The sequence below is a fragment of the Chelonoidis abingdonii genome, chromosome 3 (genome assembly GCF_003597395.2).
Source record: "Chelonoidis abingdonii isolate Lonesome George chromosome 3, CheloAbing_2.0, whole genome shotgun sequence".
In the NCBI taxonomy this organism is placed as follows: domain Eukaryota; kingdom Metazoa; phylum Chordata; order Testudines; family Testudinidae; genus Chelonoidis; species Chelonoidis abingdonii.
This window is the reverse complement of record NC_133771.1, coordinates 166,593,817-166,618,153: the sequence shown is the minus strand read 5'-3', so window position 1 is coordinate 166,618,153 and position 24,337 is coordinate 166,593,817. Positions and strand designations below refer to the sequence as shown.

The 24,337-nt window shown below is 46.7% G+C and overlaps 1 protein-coding gene across 1 annotated transcript in view; it reads left to right on the top strand.

Moving 5' to 3' along the window:
- The first annotated feature begins 17,292 nt into the window (after positions 1-17,292).
- CAPN2 (calpain 2) overlaps positions 17,293-24,337 on the top strand; it is a 57,259-nt gene continuing 50,214 nt past the window's right edge. The window contains exons 1-2 of the mRNA XM_032781728.2: positions 17,293-17,685; positions 21,001-21,070. Coding sequence (XP_032637619.1) covers positions 17,449-17,685; positions 21,001-21,070 — 307 coding nt within the window. The 5' untranslated portion in view covers positions 17,293-17,448. The remainder of the gene's footprint in view (positions 17,686-21,000; positions 21,071-24,337) is intronic.

The window sequence follows — 24,337 nt, the reverse complement described above, 5'->3', positions numbered from 1 at the left end:
GGAAAAATATATACTTGTGGGATTTTTTTTAACCCTGTGATAACTTTACAATAAAAATGTGTTTGGGTCTTTTTTAAAAACCGTGTCATATCTTTAAAATAATTAGGGGATTTTATTCAGATTTTCCAAATAATTTCACCTTAGAGTAGATAATGAGCATGGACAATTTCATCCCAGAAGCTCAATATTTCCAGGAGGTCTGAGTGTATGAGAACAAGGGGTTAAAATGGAAATTGTTTTACAGCCTTAACAACAGTGATCAGTGCCACTATCTGCCATATCAACATACGGGCAGGACAATCCATCTGGTCATGGCCATGAGTTAGGAACGCTGACCACATCGTTCAGAAATTAATGGAGCACATCAGCTCAGCAGGGTCATCCTTAACAAGTAATTTGTTCCAATTTTATGTTGAACATTCTATTTCTAGAGCATTTGGTGCAGAACAGTGAGCAAATAATGGAGAAAGAAAGGGGAGACCGTACACCAGGCACACAGTTTAAATATAGCAGGGCAAGGTGGCTCCAAACATTTCTCCTTGAATTGCAGAGCAACACTGATTAATGTTTGGAAGACGTTTTATCATCCATCATAGCAAAGCTGACTCTTCCTTACCTGCTTTTTGAATGCTGCTTTACACAGAACCTTAATAGGGGCTTTAACTTTTTTTTTTAATTCTTTTTTAAGGACTTATTCTAACCCAACACATGCCTTCTTTCTTTGCTACCCAATTGGTAAGATCCATCCTTGGAAAACAGGAGCAGCAGTAGCATTACAGGCTTTCCTGCCAGCACACACAGCCTAAAATTCTGAAAGTCCTGTAATAACAACTTGATAGATTAGTTATGTTGCGTCTGAGCTCCCTCCCCTCCAAGGTGCTTACTGCAGTAGTTCTAATCATACCTCAGTCTCATCAATTGTGCAAATAAGATTCATGCAATTTCTGGAAGTCATTGACAGTGAATGACACAAGAGCTGCCCCAGTAAACACAGCTCCATTAAAGCAATTGCTGGAAAATCCCTGTGTGTGTGTGTTCCAATTGTTAAAAATAAGAGGCACGATCATATACTTGCTCCAGAATATTTACTCACTTAACGCTGGATCAGGGCATAGGAGATCACTTACTGCATTTTCAGAGGGTTGTTCAGTAAGAATATTGAAGGCTCCATTTCTTGTCAGCATCACAGTCTATGAAGTTTCTGTAATGGGTGTGGATTTTTTTACATGCCCAGAATACAATCCTCTTTTCCATGGCATTTTACAAACTAAGGGACTGGAGCATACTTCCAGCCTTGTCTAGTCTGACATACAAACATAACAAACATCGTTTTAGTTAATGCCATAAAAAGAATGCAGGTTCCCTCAGGGCCAGTTGGTCCAGGAGCAGCAGGGCAGGTACATTTTCCAATATTTTGTTTTTAAAAGTATCGTAACGAACCTATGGGATTTCCTGGTTGTGTGACCGTACAGCACACCATGAACCCTTAGAACTTCATGGAGGCAGCAGGGATAGAACGCAGATCGTTCTACAGCCAAAAGCCCTCCTCCTACTGCTTCAACAAAAGGAGAATCTCTACAATCAATTATCAGTCTATGAAACAGTTGAGCAGTTTTCATTCTGTCCAGTGGAGGAAAGTGATGCACTTACCCTCTAGCCAGTTCATTATGGTAAATATCCTAGAGTAATACCAGACTATATGTAGATTTACAATTATAATTCAAAAAATCATCTGCAGTATAAATCATTGAAACTTTTAATAGGAGAAAGAGGAACTTGACCATAGAGACACTGTTTCCCATACCTAATGCTGTGCTTTATGGAATTTTGACCATACCATGAGCATGCTAAGAGATGCTTTGGGCATGAACTGTAAGATTTTCTCACCTTTGCAGCAAATGATGAAGTTCACAATCTTACGCTGGCTGAAAAAATTCTTCATTGTGACACATTAATTGTATGTGAAATACAAACCACCACACTGAGGCCTGGTCTACACTACGCGTTTAAACAGATTTTAGCAGCGTTACACCGATTTAACGCTGTACCCGTCCACACTACAAGGCCCTTTATATCGATATAAAGAGCTCTTTAAATCGGTTTCTGTACTCCTCCCCGATGAGAGGAGTAGCACTAAAATCGGTATTACCATATCGGATTAGAGTTAGCGGTGGCCAGCAAATACGACGGTATTGGCCTCCGGGCGGTATCCCACAGTGCACCACTGTGACCGCTCTGGACAGCAATCTGAACTCGGATGCACTGGCCAGGTAAACAGGAAAAGCCCTCGACTGTTCTGATTTTTCAATTTCGCTGTTTGCCCAGTCGTGGAGCTCTGATCAGCACGGGTGGCATGCAGTCCCAATCCAAAAAGAGCTCCAGCATGGACATCGTACGGAAGAATACTGGATCTGATCACTGTATGAGGAAAAAATCTGTTCTATCAAAGCTCCGTTACAGAAGACGAAATGGCCAAAGCGCTTGAAAAAAATCTACAGAACTACAAGTGCTGCGTGACAAGCGTAACGGGGAGCCAGAGACTCAAATGGATGCTTATGGAGGGGGGGGGGTACTCAGAGGATCCAGCTATCCCACAGTCCCCAGCCATCTCCGAAAAGTATTGCATTCTTGGCTGAGCTCCCAGTGTAGGTTCAAACACTTTGTCCGGGCATGGTTCAGGAAATAGCTTCGTCAATTTACTCCCCCACACATGAAAGAAAAGGGAAAGAAATCAATTTTCTTGACTTCTTTCAATGTCACCTATGTCTACTGAATGCTGGGGTAGATGTGATGCTGCGCGCAGTGAAGAGCAGTATTCGTCCTCTCCCCTTCCCTGGTGGACAGATGGTGCAGTAGGGATTGCTAGCTGTCCTTGTTATCAACCTGTAAGTCTCCTGGCTGGCTTCAGGTGAGGCTGGCGGGGCTCCTGGATAAAAATAGGAATGATTCCGTCGGTCTTCCAGTAGATGGTACAGAACGGTGGTAACTTCCTCATTATAACACTGGGGGATGAGGTCCATCAGCCCCCTCCTTTCCTGTGTAAAGAAAGAGATTCTGTCTGCCTGGACTGTCATAGCAGCAGGCATGCTGGAGCTTCTCTCTCCCGCACCCGCTTAATGTCCTGCCTGGACTGTCATCAGCACCGGGAGGCTGCTCCCCCTCATTTTATGTCACTAAATCATCTGTTCTTATTCCTGCATTCTTTATAACTTCATGACACAAATGGGGGGGACAACTGCCACGGTAGCCCAGGGAGTTGGGGGAGGAGGGAAAGCACCGGGTGGGGTTGTTGCAGGGGCACCCCCCGTGCAATGGCATTAGCTCATCATTCTGCAGGAATCTGACACGGAGCGGCTGTGCTCTCTGATCGCACATGGTTCTCTAGTAGCACTTGCCCATATTCTAAAGCAGGACTGACTCTATTTTGAAACTTAGAAATTTGACTCGGGAGTCATTCCCAGTTTTTGCCTTTGCGCCCCACTAGCCGATCTCAGCCAGGGCACCCATGATAGCAGCAGACAGTACAGAAGAACAGATAACCCGTCATCTCATTGCCAACTTACACGGGAGGGGGCAAGAGAGACACAGTAATGAATGACTGATAACATCTCTGCTAATCATGCAAAGCAAACGAATGCTGCTGTTGTAGCACTGGAGTATCACCTTCTGTCCACGGGCATCCAGTACAACATACGGTGACTGTATGAAAAATAAAAGCTGAACGGGCTCCATGGTTGCTGTGCCTTATGGCGTCTGCCAGGGCAATCCAGGGAAAAAGGGCGTAGAAATGATGTCTGCCATTGCTTTCCCTGGAGGAAGGAACGCTTCCATCCGATCTGACGACATTTACCCAGAACCACCCGCGACAATGATTTTTGCCCCATCAGCCACTGGGCTCTCAACCCAGAATTCTAAGGGGCGGGGGAGACTGCAGGAACTATGGGATAGCTATGGAATAGCTACCCACAGTGCAACGCTCCGGAAATCAACGCTAGCCTTGGACCATGGACTTACACCGCCGAATTAATGTGCTTAGTGTGGCCGCGCGCACTCGACTTTATACAATCTGTTTTATAAAACCGGTTTATGTAAAATCGGAATAATCCCGTAGTGTAGACGTACCCTGAATTTTCATTGCCGGTCTAGGTTTAATGGACAGAAGATAGGAAATGTAAAGTTGAGACCGATATTTCACCTTGCCTCATGCCACTGCAGCAAGAAAAGGAACAGTAGTGTGACCTAAGCAGGGTGAGTAATTAACCATACATTTTCTGGTTGGTATCCCTTTATGGCTTGGAACGATCAATTATTTTGTTCAAGACACAAGCCTTCTGCACTTTCCACAATAACTGATTAGCAGGGAAACTGGTCAGGGGCTGGTTAAATGTGCCTGTCTCAACAAACCAAATGGAAACACATTTGCAGAGTCCACTTGCCATCCTCTGAGGATTGCAGGATCAGGATTCCTCTGTTGCCTGCCCTCTTAGCTTTCATGTCAGGGTCAGAACAAAGGCTAAGTTCCATTGCCTGTTTCCCCTTTAACTCCCATTGTGATCTAAGGGGGATTTGGTCAGTGGGAATCAGGCATCCCAAACCAGAACACGTCTCTAACTATTGTGCCCAAGGTCGAGCACTTCTGCCATTGGGCACCTTCCGATTCAGTAAAGATGGGTCAGCTGATGTGGGCTTTGTGGGGAAGAGGAATTGGTTATGGTTGTACCCGGAGTCACAGGATGAAATTAAGCAATAGTTAACTGAGCTGTATTTCAGGAAAACTTCCCACAGGGGAGATCTACAAGATAGGAATATAGTTTCCCAGGGAAGTGGTAAAAGTCCCACAACTATCTACCATATGGAATAATCCCTCATTGACAGGAGCCTAACTGACATGGGCGACCTAACTGTTTTGTTTCCTCAGGCTTCTGATTCTAGCAAAAAAACCCTAAATTTTGCACTTCTCTCTTTGCAGGATTGATCAGTGTCCGCACTATCTACTGCCAGAGTAAACATATGGAAAATGATACACAAGCACCACCTAGAGGCAACAAAGAGAATTAAAAGGAGAGGATCACTTATTCCCATTCAGCGATGAACAAATCAAGTCAATTACATCTCAGAGAGGAGGGGATTTTCAGTGACCATCGGCACGCATAGAGCTGTCATAGGAATGGATTCCAGCGGCAGTTGCTGACTCTACCCTGGAGAATAGGAGGCTGGCAGCTCAACCATTGTGTCCTCCGTTTAAATGGAAATTAATGGGTGTTCAGACCCATTGTCAGAATCCCAGGCACCTGGCAACCCTGAAATGATAGGGGGCAGACCCTAGGCACTCTCTGGAGTTAGTGATAACAAGGGAGCTGTTTTCACAATCTTGTGGGGCTCTGAAGGCTCATGGCCTCATGCCAGCCCTGTACATTCAGTGGTTGCTAGTGAGCTAATTCTTTACTCTTTGGGGATGTGTTTTGCTGGTTTTCACATGTGGCCAGATTAATCCCTGGGGTAACCCCAGTGACTCTCCCCCACAAATACCTACTAGATAAGAGTGCTATGAAGTCAAAGGAAACTGAAGATGGATTGCAAGACTCATCATTAAACCTCGAGGGGCAAATTTTCGGAAGCCCCGAAGACATTTAGGAGCACAAAACACGTTGACTTTCAATTGGACTTAGGCACCAAAATACTTTCTATGCTTTCAAAAGTCTCCCCTCATCCCCAGCCTCGTGGGAAAACTAGTTTTCAAAATACTTAATCGCTGGTCTCCAGCTATTGTCACATGGAAAAATGACATATAGATTGAGAGCACTAGTAATATCAGTTTAATAATGGAAAATCTAGAGCTGGTCAAAACATTTTCACTAAAAAATAGCTTTTAAGATGTGGGGGGAAATGCAATGATTTTTGTGTAATCATTTTATATCATTCAAAATTGCCCAGTTTCTCATCAAAGCAAAAAAAAAATTGCTTTGAATCAGTTTTGTAGGGATTTTTTCCTTTTTGTCCCTCCTCTTTTTCATGGGGGGGAAGGGAGAGAAAGGAGGGAATAAACAATACCAGGAAACAAAAATAATTGTTTCAACCAACATTTTAAAAACTCTATGAGCCATTTAGAATGAAATTAAAATTGTTTAATTTTCTTTTTAATTTTTTTTAATTAATTGCCATTTTTCAACCAGTTCTAGATACATCCTTTACATGGGAGATTTAATTGCAGCAAAATTACTAGTGTGTAACACTGCTCTCTACTGGAGGGAATCAGAGCAGCTGAGCAGTGGTGTTGGCCCTATAGTGAAGAGAAATTCTTTTATTTTGACCAGTAGGGACCAGAAAAACACGAGATCTATCTCACTATTACTGCAGAGTTCTGAGTGCCCCATACTAAGCAGCACAGGAAGAACCATGAAGTTCCTAAATGGTCCCGGGCATGGCTCTGAAAGTTTTTTTCCATTGCAATCTATGATGATTCAATATATTTTCCACACCGAGGTATGAGGGAGTGTACCTCAAGATGCCATTGAACCAGTGAGGTTTTATTCCATGGAAATCCAAAAACCAGTGTCCATTTCTTAGACCTGGCTGGGGAGGAAGATGACTCACTTGCACCAGTAGCACTCATCTGCTGGTTGCAATTATGTGACAGGCTGAAGTTCCACACCACATCTTGGCTCATACCCAATACTGACAGTACAATGGCATTACAATGCAGTAGTGAAGTGCGAAGAAGGGCTGCACTTTTAAAGATGACATATCTAATGCTGCCAACTCTTGCAATTTTGTTGCTAGTCTTGCAGTTTTGGCCAATATCTGCATCCGCGCATATGTGTTTGAGAGACTGATGGGCTCACTGCCTTGTAGTGATCAAAACACTTTCTCCCCCAGTAAAACTGATCCTAACATCGAGAGGTGTTTGTAAACTGAGCACAAAATGGTTGCCATGTGCCCCAATACTGCTGTCTAAAGAGCTTTAGGGGGCTGCAGAAGATGGTTGAACAGGCTGTATGTAGAATTCTATGTGCCACAGCTGCCAGATGGAATCAGAAAGGTCTACACAAAACTCAGTTCCATTTCATCGTTGCCTTTTTGGCGAAAATCACGGTGCTGATTTGTGGCAGCTATACACAACTTTACCACTAAGCGGAGCCACACAAATATTTTAAAAAGCAGTCATAACAATTACATCATAGGGTGCAGATGAGGCATGTTACAGCGTAGTTAAATTCTAGGCTAGCAGAAGGACATCTCATCTTATCGTCCCCATTAAGCAGATGAACTTCTTGCACCAGTGACTGATTCTTTAAATAGGCCTAGTCTTTCACAAGCTAGTTGTTCAAATAGTTCAGTGCTGCCTAGTGAATAAGTTTGTGGACCTAAACCTGCCTTTAATATTGTGCCATGTACCTCTGGTGTCTCACTGGACCTAGTATGTTCTTACACAGCTGTCAACATGGAATTGAATATTGTCATTTAAGAACACAGCAGCATATGGCTGGCCCTATGTTTTGTGAGAACTTATGCAAATTAGCATTAGCAGATCCTCTTCCAGTACCCCTATCATGTCTGTCTCATTTCTCCCACACCTCAACATCCTGTTTAAAATACAGAGACCCTCCTAATTGTGAGGATCTGTGGCTTTTAGTCACCTCCTAGGAAACCAGGAGAGAAAGCTGAACCTTTTGAAGCTAAGTTGGGAAGGACAGTTAAGAAATTCAGTAAGCGGCCTGACAGAGCCAGCTGCGATCACAGAAAAGAAATCAGGAGGCAGACCAGCTGGATACAAGTGTCCGGCTCAGGACTCTGAGAGAAAAAGTCTCTTGTGTGGCCACATAGGTCATAAAGACCTACAGTTGCTTCTTCTACAGTGGCATGTGACTTCAAGGAATTTAAATTTGCTGTTTGATAGAATATGTTCAGCTGCAAAGAAGGTTTGTTCCTTCACTGGGTCAATTTTTCTACAGCATTTAACTGTGCTTGCCATAAAACAGCAGCAAAAGCACTGGAGAACCCAGCAGTGAGCCTCTTTAGGATTTTGGCTCAGGTGCTGTCCTCATATTTGACTGAATACACACACATACTTTGAGTCAAAGGCAAGCCAGCCACATTCCTGGTGTCTGACTTATAAAAAGGTTCTGAAGGCTTCCTTTGATATGAAGTGTTTAATGAATGCATAATGTATGCCACATTTTCCCATTCGGTAGTAGTTATGACTTACATTGTCTTAAGTGAAGGATAAATGTATATGGAATATACTTCTTAGTATATTAGAGACATTTGAATTCTAGAAGATACAAAGGCATCACCAGAGGCCCAGAGTGATGCCCTAGGGCCACAATATTAAAAATAAACTTTTTCTCATATTTTTCAAGAAAACCACCCTGTAATAATTTCATTAGTAGTACAAATGAGGTATTTTATGATCCTTTGCATTATTACTGCTTGAAAATATTTTTTATCCGATCAGATAGTTCTGAATAGGTCCTTAGTAGATACATGCGTTGGGATACTAAGTTTTAAAGTCCATCTCTTCAAATATAAGCCAGATGATCACTGAACACAGAACATGGATGCAACACAGAATGTTAAAGTGCGTTTAGTGCACAGAATATTAATACTCTTCACTGGAAAGTGAACTGTGATTGGCTTCAAATAATCCCTGACTCAGATAGAAAAATATGTAACAAACGGTTTCAGTTTTCCCTCAGGACAAAATAATATTACACTGGCAGCAACTGGTATGTTAGCATGCAGCTCGAATGAAAAAACTGCCTAAATGTGTCAACTACTTATGCTAAACAATCTGTTCCATCTTGTATTTAGCTGTCACACTGAGTAAGTTTCCCAGACTTGAAGATGAGCTCTGTGTAGCTTGAAAACTTGTCTTTGTTACCAACAGAAGTTGGTCCAATAAAAGATATTACCTCACCCACCTTCTCTTGCTAGTACAAGGTACAGCCAAAGCATGCGTTTGGCAGGGAATTAGCAGCATGCAGGTTAGACGCACAAAGGAGAATGGATAGTTTAATAAAAACATTCGCAGTGGTAGATCTTGTTCAGCCACCAAGAGCAACTCCAGCCATGAGAGTAATTTATGGCTGTAGCCATACTAGAAAAGGCCAAAGAGGAGGAAAAGGGTGAGCAGGAAATTGCAGAGGGTATAAGGTGACTGAGCTCAGATTTGGACTCTCATCTATGTATTTATTCTAGGTTTGAATTACTTATTTCACTTTCAGAAGGAGACACTATATAGAAGCATTTTTCAAACTTCGGGTCAGGCACTAGTTCGCTCTGGTCAGCACTGCCAACCGGGATGTTAAAAGCCCCATCAGCAGTGCTGCCGAGCGAAGACAGGTAAGAGCCTACCTGTTTTGACACCACGCTGTGCCCCGGAAGTAGCCAGCAGCAGGTCTGGCTTCTAGGCAGGGGAGCCTGAGCACCGGTTCTGCATTCCCATTGCCAGGGAGAGGGAGGGCAGTGCTTGCAGGCAAGAGTCACGCGAAATGGCTTGCGCGCCTCTGCCTAGGAATGGGACCTGCTGCTGGCCATTTCTGGGGCGCAGCACAGTCCACGGTGCTAGGACATGCAGGAAGCCTGCCTCCGCATCCCAGCTGTGCCGCTGACCAGGAGCCACTGGAGGTAAGTCTGTGTCCCAAACCTGGAAACCCTTCCTGCACCCCAAACCCCTCATCCCTGCACCCCCAGCCCAGACCCCCTCCCACACCTGACTCCCCTGCCCCAAGCCCCCCCAAACCTGCACCTTCCTGCACCTCAAACCCCTCATCCCCAGACCCACCCCAGAGCCTGCACCCCCAGCCCAGAGCCCGGACCCCCTCCTGCACCCCAACCCTCTGCCCCAGCCCAGAGCCTCCTCCCACACTCTGAACCACTCATTCCCAGCCCTACCCTGCAACCCTCATCCCAAAGCTCTGTCCCAGCCTTGAGCCCCTCCCACACCCCAAACCCCTCATCTCTAGCTCCACTTAGTGCTTTCCAGGAGAGAGGGGGGAAGTGTGGGGAGCTGTGCACTCGGGGAGGAGGCAAGGCAGGGGCAGGGATTTGGGAAAGGGGTTAGAATGGGGGTGGGGAAGGTGTGGGAAGAGGTGGGGCAGGAACAGGGCCTCACAGAAGGGGTGGAGTGGGAGCAGAGCCGGAGGCAGTGGGGGGGGGGGGAGGGGGTTGTACATTTATATGAAAAGGTGTCAGTAATGCGGCCCTCAGGCCAATGTACTAGTCCTCATGTGGCCCTCCTGGTGATTTGAGTTGAGATCCCTGATCTACACTGTTATTTTTAGCACTGTAATGTCCCGCTGCTGGAGCCTTTCCCCATTGCCTCCACCCTACCACATCCTTTCACTGCCACATGTATCTGCACACCGCAGTGTGGATGAAGCCTGCTTTTCACTGCAGCATGTAGCTATACATACCCTACACGCCATTGCAAGTCTAGACAAGGCCAAAGGCCCTATAATGCTACCAACTAAAGAAAATTCTCTAGAGAGGAAGCGGTAGAAGCCTGTAACTTTGGAACAGGTGGATCTGAGTTATCTTCCTGGTGCTGCTGCTGAGTATCTCAGTGGCTGTGGTGTGCAGTGTAATGACAACCGGGAAGTCCATCCAAGGATTTGTTACAACGTGAGTATGTCCCTCCATTATGTTGAGCAAGATCTCCTATTCCAGTCTGTCCAGTATACTTTTATTTCCCTTTAATGAACTGTTATTTACTTTTCCTTTGGTTTAAATTGTATATTTTTTTTGTCCTTAGGGTTAATGGCAATTATCAGCTGTGACCCCTTTTGCCTAAAGCTTGTTGTTCCTTCTGCACGGGACGTGGAAGTGCTCACTTCCTCTTCTGGTAAGCAAGACTTTTACTTGTCCCTGTGTGGCACATCAGTTGAGCCGAACACACTTGAAGAACCACCCATAGGCTTTGGATTTAAATATATCAAGAGGAAAGTGCTTCTCACAGGCTGAGTTTCAAAGGCAAAGGCTTCTCTAAGCTAGAGCTTCCCCCTTATCTGCAGGGTGCAGGGGAGAGGCCAAGACCCACCTCCTAGAAACCATGCCCCTCCAGACAGAGATTCTTAAAAGCTTACTCTACACGAGGGTTTCTCAAACAGGGGTCGCTGCTTGTGGAGGGAAAGCCCCTGGCAGGCCGGGCCGGTGTGTTTACCTGCCCCGTCACAAGGTCCATCCAATCGCAGCTCCCACTGGCCGCAGGTCGCTGCTCCGGGCCAATGGGCACAGGCCGAGCACTGGCGTGGCTCTGGTCCAACTGCCCCTTGCCCAGCACAACCTTTGTGGGGAACGGGCCTGCCCCTTTAATGACGTAGTCTCCCCCCACTCACACATACTCCAGAAATAGTAGCGGGGAGTCGGCACTAGTAGTGCAGCTCTGGCCTAGCAGCCCATCGTCATCCTCAGGAACAGTGCTAGGTTGCCAGGGGTCTGTTTTTCAACTGGAAAGTCTAGTCAAAAAGGGGACCTGACAGTGTCTGGGTAGCTCTACTGACCGGTCACCAAAAGTCTGGTTACCTGACTGTCCACAATTGGCTTCCATTCTGCCACCGGGAGGGTGGGAAGAGCAGCTGCTGGTGGAGCATTCAGGAACTTCCTGGCTCCAGCAGAGAGAGGTACCAGTGGCCAGCTCCTGCAGGGAGGTATACTGAAGTGTGCGGCATTTGAGGAGCAGGGCCAGTGACTGGGCTCACTGTCCAGGCCCCCTTGCCCCTGCCCCACCTTTAGGGTGCTGCCCCCCCATCCTGCCTAGTCACCCCTCCACCCCCGGAGTGCGACTCTCCCCCCACACCTCCTGCTCCAGTCATACTTCCACACCTGGAGAACAGCTCTCCCCCCACATCCTGCCCCAGTCACCCCTCCACCGCCAGAGTGCAGCCCCCCCATCCTACCCTAGTCACCCCTCCATCCCCAGAGTGCAGCTCTCCCTCCCCCGTCCTGCCTTAGTCACCCCTCCAACCCGAGAGTGCGACTCTCCCCCCCTCACCCCAGCCCCCCCCCCACCCTGGAGCATGGACCCCCCCCGCCCCCCCACTCCTGCCCCTAGTCACCCTTCCACCCCCGGAGTGCGGCTCTCCCTCCCCCTGCCCTACCCTAGTCACCCCTCCACCCCTAGACTGTGGCTCTCCCTTCCCCGTCCTGCCCTAGTCACCCCTCCAGCTCTGGAGCATGGCTCTTCCTCCATCCTGCCCCAGTCACCCTTCACCTCCAGAGCCCTGCTCAGCTGGTAGAGGGAGGAGGTGGAGAAAGCAAGAGTGAGGAGTGGGGGAGGGAGAAGAGGAACAGAGGGTGGGGCCTCAAGGGAAGAGGCAAAGCAGGGGCAGGTCCTTGAGGGAAGAAGCAGAGCCATGGTGGAGTCTCAGTGGAAAATGGCAAGGCAAGGCAGGGCAGGGATGAGGGAGGTTCTGGCCCTCAATGTCCTTTTCACAAATTAGAAAATTGGCCACCCTAAATAGTACCGGGGTGCCTCTAGCCCGGGAAGGCTTGGCCCAGCTGTCCTGCTGCACCAACAGCAGCCAGGAGCCACAACCATCATCCTAGGACACCTTTCAGAGTGGGGTACCTACACAGCTAAGTGTCTAGCATCAGCCCTGCGGGCAGATAGGAGTCAAGACTCCCTGCAATCTCACTCCATCGCTTTCACTCTCACTTTGCAAATAAAAATCCACTTTAGCACTGGCTTCTCATGCCCTGATTACAGACTAACAAAGGTTTCCTTCAGCAAGCAGCAAGTTCCCTCTCTGGGGAAATTTGGCAATTCAAAAGGCCAGCAGTGGTACAATCACATGGAAAAAGTGAAGCCGTGCAACCTCATGAATAAGGAAAACAACTTTGGAATTCAGTCACCCCTCCCTTCCCTTCTGTGTGTCAGCTCAGCTCCCATCACCAGCAGCCACGGGCACAAAGCTTTGGGCTCCACCTCACCAGCTGCAGGGCTGGTTATTACTAACTCCTTTGCAAAGCAGTGGATGGACTTTCCAAGCAAACAAATGACTGACACAAACGACAAACTGGATTAATGCTGACTTGAGAGCAGGGACTAATATGGGATTTCAAAGCAGTTAAAGTTCATTACCTCTGCCACTCTCCAAATGGCTTGAATCATTCAAATAAAGAATCCAACTCATCCTAAAAGGCTTGTATTACCTTGAGCATTTTACTCCCCCTCTATGGGCTGTCTGTTTTGTAACTGCAGGCAGTGCAGGACAATGCTGTAATCTTACTTATGCAAAACTTCCTTTCATCCCAACAAGAGTTTGGCCTGAGCCAGGACTGTAGCACTGGACTCAACATGCAGGCTGGTGTCTGTGAGGGTTTAGGCTTGGCAGTGAGGGAGTAGGCAAAGGCAGCTCAGAGAGCTGGCTCTGGGAGATTTCTAAATGGGGAAAGGCTAGATGAAGCACTTAGGATTTTGTTTTTCCTATTCCTGAAAGACAAACAAGCATTTGAAAGAAGAAAAAAAAGTCACGGTTTTATTTTAGTGCCCTGAATGTGAACACATCAAAGCAGCTCTTGGTCTAAATAGAACCTTATAATTCCTCCACCCAAACCCAGATTATGCTTGTGGTTCAGGCTGCAGGAGTAAACAAAGCAGTCCTAGCAAGGCGGAGCTGCTTATAGACAGGTGTGGCTTGGTGCCTTTTATCACTGTTCAGTAGGAGACAAGAGGCTGAAATCTGTGTGGACTTATGGCACATGCAACCTCAGTTGTCACTGGGACTGCACAGGGTGCATATCATCAGCAAGTTGGCTAAAGAACTGGTAAAGGGTACTGTGATGGGGTGTTCACCTCAACCACCCTGAAAGGATCACAAGAGGCTATTTAATAGGAGGGGCTGCACTGGGTGAGGTGTAAGCTGGCTATACAACCTTAACTGAATCTGACCCAGCAGGGCAGGAGGAGGCAGGGCTCCTATAAAGCCAGAGAGCCCAAAGAGGCTGCTACAGGGGGAGAGACTCAGAAGCAGTTATTCAGGGTTGCAAGAAAGGAGTGGGAAGAAACATAGGAAAAATAGGCACAAGCATGAGACTGCATAGACATTAGCTGCTGATTTGTGGTCCCTGGGCTTCTTTCTACTACTCCTTTCTTGCAACCCTAAAGTAACTGCTGACTTTCTCCCCCTGTAACAGCCTCCTTGTGTGCTCCTCTTTCTGGCTTTATAGGAGGCCAGCTGGGTCAGATTCAGTATAGCCAGCCTACACCTCACCCAGGTGCAGCCCCTCCTGGCAAATAGCCTCTTGTAAGCCATTTTATCCCTTTCAGGGGTGATCTGGGATGAGTTCAGTCCATTGTCCATTCAGCTGTTCAGAAAAGGACAGGACCCACAAAACCCACTGTGCAGAGCATCTTCCTTGTGCTGGTTTTATACTGTTCCATAAAGCAGGCTGGGCCTGCTTCTGACTCAGGACTTGTCTACACTTACAGCACTGCAGACAGTGGCGCAACTGCACCACTGTAGCACTTAGTGAAGACACTAGCTATGCTGGGGGGAGAGCTTCTCCCTGAGAGGTGGTAGCTATGTTGCTGGGGGTTAGGTTGGTATAACTACCTCGCTCAGGGGAGTGGCTTTTCAGCTAATGTCTCATGTCAGGTGGCATCACTAGCAGCCATTGTCTTGAGAGTCAGAGTAGCTGAAGCCCTTCACTTTAACCACACTATATAAGGCAGGGGTCGGCAACCTCTGGCACGCGGCTCACCAAGGTAAGCACCCTGGTGAGCCGGGCCAGTTTGTTTACCTGCCGCGTTGGCAGGTTCGGTGGCGTGTGGCTCCTACTGGCTGTCCCAGGCCAATGGGGGTGGCAGGAAGCCACAGCCAGCACATCCCTCGCCCGCGCCGCTGCCTCCATTGGCCTGGGACGGCAAACTATGGCCAGTGGGAGCTGCGATCGGCTGAACCTGTCGACACGGCAGGTAAACAAACTGGCCGAGCCTGCCAGGGTGCTTACCCTGGCAAGTCACGTGCCAGAGGTTGCCAACCCCTGATATAGGTGACTAATAGTGTGTGGAAGGATGGACTGGGGTTAAAACACTGTACTGGGATTCAGGTGAGCTGGGTTCAGTTCCTGGCTCTGCCACAGACTTTCTGCATGATCTTGGGCAAATTACTTACTTGCCCTGTGCCTCCATCTATAAAATGGGTGTAATTACTCTTTCTTTCTCTGCTTAGACCAGCGTTTCTGCAGCCTTCAGGGGCTTTTCTTGCTGCCACAGCCTTCTGGGTGGTTATTGGGGTGGCGGGGGCAAAGTAGTAGCCCCTCTCTGGAGACACAAAAGCTGGAGGATCAGCTTTTTTTTCAGTGAGCCAGTGAGTTCCCCACCTTCCAGGGGTGGTGGGGTCAGGCTTCATCCCTGGGGTGGCAGGTGGCAGACTCCAGCCCCAGGGCTTTAGGTTCCATTCCCTGAGCTCATCACTTCTAGCTCCCACTGCTTCCCCTAGTGCCCCACTGCCCCTGGCTCCAGCTGTCTCCATACCCACCTCCCTATCCAGGGCTCAATTTGTCCCTGGGATTGCCAGGGTTGAGTAAGTCTACTGTGAAAAGTGATATTTGTGTGTTTGTTAATATCACTTTTCCCAGCAGACTTAGCAGCTAGCAAGTCTAAAAAAAAAAAGCAGCAACCAATAAAATCAAAAGAAAAAGTAAAAAGACAAGAACATGCAAAGCACCTTATTTGTGTTTCTATTCTGTTTAGGTCCAGTAGGAATAGAGACAACCAGGGCTGGATCCAGGCACCAGTGCAGCAAGCAGGTGCTTGGGGCGGCCAATGGAAAGGAGAAGTATGTCTGGCTCTTTGGCGGCAATTTGGCAGTGGGTCCCTCAGTCCCTCTCAGAGGGAAGGACCTGCCGCCAAATTGCCGCAGAAAAATGAAGCAGCGGCAGTAGAGCAGCCGCTGAAGTGCCGCAAATGCGGCTTTTTAAAATTATTATTTATTTATTTTTTGCCACTTGGGGCGGCTAAAACGCTGGAGCCGACTCTGGAAACAACTGTACATTATTTTTATTATTGAGTCTGCTAAAAAAAAACCCTACATAAATAAATGACAATGATTTGGATATGGATATGTGCATATTTATTTGTTTTTCCTAAAGTTAATTATTTTAGGGAAAATTGTCAGAGCAGTCACCAGCAAAAGCTGGTGGTTGCACTCTGACGCCACCAAAAAATTTGTTGTGAGAGCCCTGGTCTAGACTGTAGGCTCTTCAGGACAAGGACTGGTCTCTTACTTTGCACTTCTACAGTGCCTAGCACAATGGGATATCTGTTGGGATCTCAAGGTGACACTGTAATATACATAATTAACAGTAACAGAGGTAACTGTAGATATTTCTTGCAACCTGGAACTCCAAGAAAGGCAACAGAACAATGCAATGGGGAAAGGACCATGCCTGCCATTTGTGCAGCTGATGTTCAGTTTGCTACTTTTCCTGGGTATTTTGTACAGCATCAATAGAGAGTGTTTCAAGATTTAAGGATCCCCTCAAAATGTAGTTTGTCAAAGGGAAAGGTGATAATCCTCCAGAGCCTTAAATTCCAGAGATTCCCAAAGCATGTTACAAAATATAAACTCTGCATCACCCATTACTTTCAAATACAGCCAGTTTTGGAGTGGAGGAACTAAAGAGGAAATGCAGTAAAGGGAAGTTTTACATTCAGTATGGACTGTACATTTATCCCCTTTAGTTTACAGGGTAGAGGCCTGGGCTTTGGTGCCCAAAGGTTTGAGTCTTATTCTTTCTGACAGCCCAGACCATGAGAAAGCAATGGGCATGGGATTTTTACTCCTGCGGAGCTCAGATACTCAGAATAAGCTCCCCCTGACAGTCAGAGTGTATAACACACTGGCTAGGTGGGTCAAATGGCTGATCCACACAGTGGTTAAGAGCTGATTCCTACCTGCTAAGAGGTTGCTCCTTAAGTTCACATGGCAGAGGTCTGTGCTTTGGAACAAAAAGGTCCCAGAATCTGTTCCCATGCTGGGGGCCAGTTTTTGCAGACTTCTGATTAAGGGAGGAGGCTGTTTAAAAAGAAAATAAAAGAAAAGGACATCTGCTTAAGGGGGATAACAGGCAGGGGACAGGCACATCCCAGTTAGGAGGATTCCACCTTACCAAACAGGCAAGATGTAACTATCAGCAACACTAGTTGACAGATGCTAATATCCAGGCACCGTGCATCACTGCCCTTTAGTAAATACCCTCAGAGGGACACTAGAGGGAAGCTGCAGCTTTAAGCACGAGCCACACCCGAATTTGCTGCAGATCGCCCCCGCCCCCCCCGATGATGATTCACCAGCTGTTCTGGCTCCCAATACTGCTGGTGCTGTTTACTTCAGCTTTCCTACGTCTCTGCTAAGCAGCTGGAAGGTTTGCATTTTTGTGTTACCCACAGGAGCGCAGACGGCAGCAAAACACCACCACCAGCAGCAGCAGGAGGACGCAAACATGTCTGGGATTGCAGCTAAATTAGCTAAGGAGAGGGAAACGGCCAGGGGCTTAGGCTCCAACGCAAAGGCGTTTAAGTACCTCAATCAGGACTTTGAGACGTTGAGGAACGAGTGCCTTCAGGCTGGGAAACTCTTCCAGGATCCATCCTTCCCTGCGATTGCCTCTTCTCTGGGGTACAAAGAACTGGGACCAAACTCATACAAAACTCAGGGCATCACGTGGAAGAGACCGACGGTAAGAGACCTGCGTGATGGGCCCCATGGGCAGCGGGAGGAGGGAGTCAATGTAAAGGGCAGGGCAAAGCCATGCCATTGTCAGGACTAGCTGTGCTGGCTTGGCTAGTGGGGGGAGGCTACAGTGATAAGGGTCGGCGTCCCCCCACCCCCATATCCAGGGGAAGTCCTGGGGGGAGGAAGAGATTTCTAAATGAAAGTCAAAAGATACTTTCTATAAAAAGCTGAGCTGGACTTTTCAGTGCATCCTGACAGTTGCAGATGGGCCCAACCCCTGATCTTAACCTCCAATTTCTGAATTTTAGGGACGGGGCGGGAGGCAGAGGGGAGAAAGATCTGCTCTGAATTTTGCATTAGGTCCTTCTCTTTACTAATGAGTCAAACCCAATCCCTGGGATGTGACCACCCCAAAGTGGTTGGGGATTTGGATAAGGATCTACATTTATTGGCTTGAGCCCATCTCTAGCAGGAAGAGAGATTAAATTACACCTGACTAGGTTATAGAAACTGTTACTCTTAAAGGGAGAGAGGAAGTCACTTGGATTAGAGGTCCCTGGCTAAGCAGCACTACCTGACAGCTGTTTAGCCAGGAAGGATGAATGCACTCTTTCCAAGCTCAGCACACACAGCAGTGAAAGCCTGTCTATTGATTGAAAACCTTTTCCCTATTCCATAGAGAAGAATGCACATTACTGGTTCCCAGAGTAGCAGCAAGCTGCTAATGGACCAAGGGAGGCAATCTCCAAGCTGCATGGTGCTGTCACACAGCTAAGACATGAGGGTGCAGGTGCAGGAAGTTAATGGTTCAGCAGTGTGTAGCAGGCAAAGCTAAAAAGTTTCTGCAGTTTGGTTTGGATTTATTCAAATCTCTTTGGTCTAGAAAACTAGCTGGTAGGTTTGTAGGAACTGTGGGAATTTCTGGGTGTGAAATGCTGAGGCACAAAAATGAACAGGAAGGTTAAGTGAAACTCTGTTTGAACGTCAAAGAGATTCAGTCCAGTTCAAGGGCCAGTCACCTGGTGTAAGGCCAGAGTGACTCCACAGGAGTCAGGGGAGCTATATTGATACAAACTTGGGCCCTGATCTTCCTCTCACATTGATTTTATAATTATGCCAGATATCTTGCTTATCTTGAGTTCAATACAGGAAATATTTTTACTTTTAAGACAGGAGCCAGTGTTTAAGCCAGCCGGAGTCATGGCTGGTTTTCAGTGCAAAACTCCATGAAGGGCAAGACACAAGAATCCACAGACATTCCATTGCCCTCCCACTATGTTTTCAGTTGAAGACAGCTTTTTTTACATGTAATAGTGCCAGTGGGCTGTTCTCAGCTGTTAGTTGACTCATTTGTTTGCATTCCCAATCTACATAACTAATTTAGCATGGTTTGTTCATATCAAACAGGTGTAAACAGGCATGAATTCATGTCCCAACTCTCACACCCTAGCCATCCTGAGATCCACACCCTATAGCTACACAGGTCTCTTGTGAAATATACCTGTCAAGTTTTGGAGTTGTTACAATGGATTCTGTCCCCATCACTACCTATTTTTTTTCCTTCTTTTCATCCTACTAATATTGCTTGCTTCATTCTTAATTTTCCAAATCATGTGATAGTCTTTCCCACTTGAATGTCCCCATTTACACCTCTTCCCTCTCCCAATATTCTTTCCTCTACCCTGACTGATACAGGAAGGTTATATTTTTCTGCCAGCTGTCTAGCATCCCTTGCCACTTAGGCACTAAACAATCTTTTGTGGATGTACAGCTGAATAAAGCTAGTCAAAGCTTCACTCTGAATTCTGCACCCTTGGTGTAGTAGGAACTCCTTAGGGAGGAAGTTGGCTCAAAGTAGTCCCACAGAACATTGAAACAGCTCCAAAAACAAATGGAAAAATCCATCAGGGGTATGAGCCAAACAACTAGAGCCCAGTCAATATGCTATTTTATGAAGGGGTTAGTTGCCAAGCCTCTGTTTACTTACGGAACCCACTGTGGGGTGGCTGATGCTGTACAAAGTGTTCTCTGCTGCTTACGTTTTGCCTTAGAGCCTACATCACCTCTGCAGATGAGCATGTTTGCTTTGGGTACCATTTTGATCTATCACCACAGAAAGCTGCTTTTCTTAGCATGGGGATAAGATGTCCAAGACATGGAGGCTGTTCTGTACAATATACCACTCAGCCTTCGACCCTGGCAACTTAAAGCAGCTCGTGCTTACTAGGCAATTGCCAAGAACATTCAGATCCCAGCAGAGTCCTTTCAACTGTTAATCCTTCCAGGGTAGATACGAGTTCCCTGCAATTAACCATCTCAAAGTCCTTCAAAGATTAGGCATTACAATCTTGTATGTATAGGCCTGAAACTGTGCCTGTTGTAAAAACAGATGTTTGCCCTGGTTTTCCTTGGCCATGATTTCCCTTACCCATTGTTGTGCTGTGTTGGTACACCGGCCCCCCTGCTCCACTCCATTCTTGACACAGTGGTATCCTCTTTAGGTGATGGTTTTGATATGCTTTGCAATGGAGGGGGCAGTCATAACTAAGGGTATGTTTTAGTCCTGGGTATTCTTAGTAAGAGTTACGGACAGGTTATGGGCAGTAAATGAAAATTCATGGCCCATGACCTGTCTATAACTTTTACTAAAAATACTCCTAACTAAAACTTGGGCCAGGGACTGTGGGTGCTTTGGGGGGGTAGGCTCTGGGTGCTGGCGGGGGAGGTGGGTGGTGGTGCACAGCCCAGGACCCCCGCTGGTGCTTGGGGTGGAGGATTGGTGGAGCTGGCAGCCTCCCTACATAGCTCTGACTGGCATGTCCCTGAAGCTCCTGGGGGAGAGACAGCCAAGGGGGCTCCATGTGCTGCTCCTTTCACAGTGCTGGCTCTGCAGCTCCCATTGGCTGGGAACCGCAGCCAATAGGAGCTGTGGAGGTGGTGCCTCCAGACACAGGCAGTGTTCTGAGCCCTCCTGGCCACGCTGCTGCAGGGACATGATGGTGCAAGCCTCTCCTTCCAGGTAAGCACCACCATGCACCCCAACCCCCACCCCAGCCCTGAGCCCCCACCCAAACACCCAAATTGCTGCTGCTTACATGTACCCAAATTGCTGCTGCTGGTCGCAGCAGAAGTCATGGAGGTCACAGAATCCGTGACTTCTGCAACAGACACACAGCCTTAATCATAATACCCCATAGCTGTAAACATACAGAAACTAGGGTTGTCGGTAAGGAACAGACTTGAGAACTCTAGTATCTTAACTACCCTGTCTATCCCATGTCTGTCTATCTATTTAAATACTTTATGCATTTCATTCCAGGAACTGTGTTCTAATCCCCAGTTTATTGTTGGAGGTGCCACCCGCACAGATATCTGCCAAGGAGCCTTGGGTAAGACAGAGATCACCTGTTTGATTTTCAGTTGTGGCATCTTAATGTGCTGTCCAAGTTCCATCCTGTTAGTGTTTCATGTTAGTCTCTTAAATAACTATTTAATTCTCTCTCCAGTCCCCCCTCTTTGTATTGTTGATGATCATGTTTTATCTGACCTTCATTGAAAGCTCCTCCAGATTGGATTCTGTTTTCTTTGTCCCTTATATGTAGCACCACTGTCTGAATTAATAACAATGATATTTGTGACAAGTGCCCAATGCTATTATGATGAGTCCTGCATTTCTCCTTCATGTGATGGGTCAGTGCGCTGCCTCTATTCTTGAGTGTCAACAGCTCCGCTAGTGCCTTGGTGGGGAAGGGAAGGGGAACAGGGAAGGGACCCAGCCCCACCCTGTACTCAGGGTCCCAGCCCAAAGGGCCCTATGGACAGCAGCTGAGCACTTAGAGCTGCAATTCTTTCCCCTAGGCTACCTCCCATTATGTGCCTTCAGCTTCTCAGGCTTCTTACCCCCCTCTTCCCCCTTTGGGCAGGCTTTGTCTTGGTCCTCTGTGCCTGGGGAGTCCCTCTGCTCTGCTCAAGCAGTTTTTCCCTCTCTTGATCCTCTAGTCAACAACATTGCTTCTCCAAACTACAATCAGCTCTCCTCCCATCCAACTGGAAGCAGAGGTTTTTATTAGGTCTCTGGCAGGGCCTTAATTGGCTCCAGGTGCTCTAATTAAGCTGTGGTAACCTCTCCTCAGTCCACAGGTTCTGATCATCCTGGGGCTTATACACCTTCTATCAATGTCCCTCCTGCTGCCATCTGGCCCTGCTGTATCACATACTACAGTAAATTTTCTATTCTATAGAGGTTCTAATATCACACTCATCACTATAGTGTCTGAGCACCTTTCAGTAGTGCCTTAAGTGATGTGACTAATAGCTGCTGTGTGTGGTTTGTTCTCTTGTCTTCTCTGCAATGTGAAGTGGGCTGCTTTGGTTTTTTTTAACTGACAACTGTGCAGAGTGGATCCACTAGTCCTGCAGTTTCGTGTTTTTTGTTTTTTTTTTTTTTTAATATATAATTCAGTGAGGAAGGAAATGTTATATGTAATTTCATTGGATACAGGAGCATTTCTGAGCATTCCCTTGGGAACTACTTCATAATGGACCTTGTAGTGTATTGACCTATTTTGATTTTAAAACACTATCAGATTGGGGCTCAGGGGTGTGGTGGCCTAGTATGGTCTCATCTTGACATTTCTTCCTCCACAGTATGTCTAAAATCCATCCTTTTCTTTCTGTCCAAAGAGTCAACACTCTCATCCAGCATCGCAACTCCAGTCATGACTGCTGCGTTATTTACTATGTGTATTGCCAGAGCACCAATGAGCCCCAGTTATTGACCAGGTTCCCATTGTGTTAAGCACTGTAGAAACGCACAACAAAAAGATAATCCTTTCCCTGAAAAGCTTAATTCCTTCTATTTGGCTGCCCTAACACCTGCATCACCTCCATGCTGCCAAGATCACCTTTCTTGTTTGTTGTGATGATCACATCACTCTCGCACACATTCATCTGAGACCCCTCTCTAGCTCCCTGTTGCACTGCATAAAATTCAAGCTTCTTGTCCTCACCCACTATGCCCTTAACAACTCTGCTCCTCCTTCTCCATTCTTGTCTCCTGTTACATCATCCCTTGCCACCTCTGCTTCAGTCAACCCTAGCTCTAAATGTTGTGGTCTCATCCCTTGAGCACACTGTGCAGTCTGCCATGACTGGCATGTCCTTTGTGCTTCAGAGCAAATACTGAGTGACTTAAAGCGGCCTTGCCCATGCGTGCCTGGCTGGACAGTATCTCATTTTAAAGATCTTGACCTCTTTCCTTTGGTCACTTGTTTGGAATTGTCATTTTTTTCAGTCTGAATGACTGACTAATTTTAAGTTAAAGGAGAACAACAAAACAAGAAAGAACAGAAGTCAGATCTCAAAATAGCAGCTGGCCCTGCACACCTGAGAAATTTAGACTGGTGCAGTACAGGGAAAACAAAGCCATGAGCACATATAGTATATCTCTGAACAAGCTTGTGTTAAGCTAAAACTAACACAAGGGAATGTATATCCATCCCTCCTGATGTATATGTCTATTACTGGCTCATTCCTGAGCTGCCTGCCACTGAGCTTATGCAACTGCAGTTCCAACCAGTTCCAGGAGTAAAAAGTTCAAGATGAACCACAAAGCAAGGTGAAAGTCTAGGGAGTGGCTATTCCAGGGAGGGGATCTCAAACCTGCAGTGAAAACTCTCAGTAATCTACTCCAGCCCCCAGGCAGTTAGCACTGCGAGGGCTGAACTCACCAGAGGAGAGCTTCTAGGCCAGACTGCAGTACTGTGCTGGCAGGTGCTAGCAGGGGGAAGAATGTGGATATGGGCAATGCTGCAGGAGAAAGAAACTGGTTAATGAGGGAGTAGATGATGAGGCTATGGGGAGTAATGTTTGTCCTGATTTTTTATTTTATTTTATTTTATTTTATTTTTTTTAGTGCAGGAACTCTGCCCTGACTGCTGTGATCCCTTCCCCTCCCCGCCCGCCCGCGATGTGTGTCTGTATAAAAGGCACCCTCCATGTGTTGTGACCTCACAAGTCCAGTGCATGTGAGGTCAGAAGTGCAAGAACACCTTTCCCACTAGTTCCCACCCCACTACTTTACTCAACTGTAATGCACTTATCTATAGAGAACGCTTTTTTATTTCAGTTTAAAGTGATTAAATGCAACTAACTAAAGGGAAGACTCTGAGAATCATTGTTTAGTACAAAATACAAAGGGATGGACGTTCCCAGTATTTACAGTTGTGTTTTCACTATTGTTTTTTCAGTTAGAATTGACAAGCAATTAAAGGCCAAAAGCATTAAAGATGCATTTTCGTCAGAACAATGTGGAGGCAAGATACTCTTCATTGTTTCAGATCGTACTGCTGCTGATTTCAATTTATGGTTATAATTTTTGCACTAATGAGGAAACTGGGTTTTGGTTCATTTCAGAAAGGAAAGTCAGAGCGACTTCCTGCAAATAATAAGTGAGGCACAATTTCTGTAAAGAGTCCTGAAAATCAGAAACCCTAGTTACATTGTGACAAACCTCTGGCCACCTGTGGTGTCACAGTTACGATGACGCTGCATATCATCACCATCCAGAAAGTCACCATTACAGCAGGGATAGAGAACTCCAAAACCATAAGATCCTACCTCTGAAACTGAAGGACCATCCCTCTTATTTGCTCACA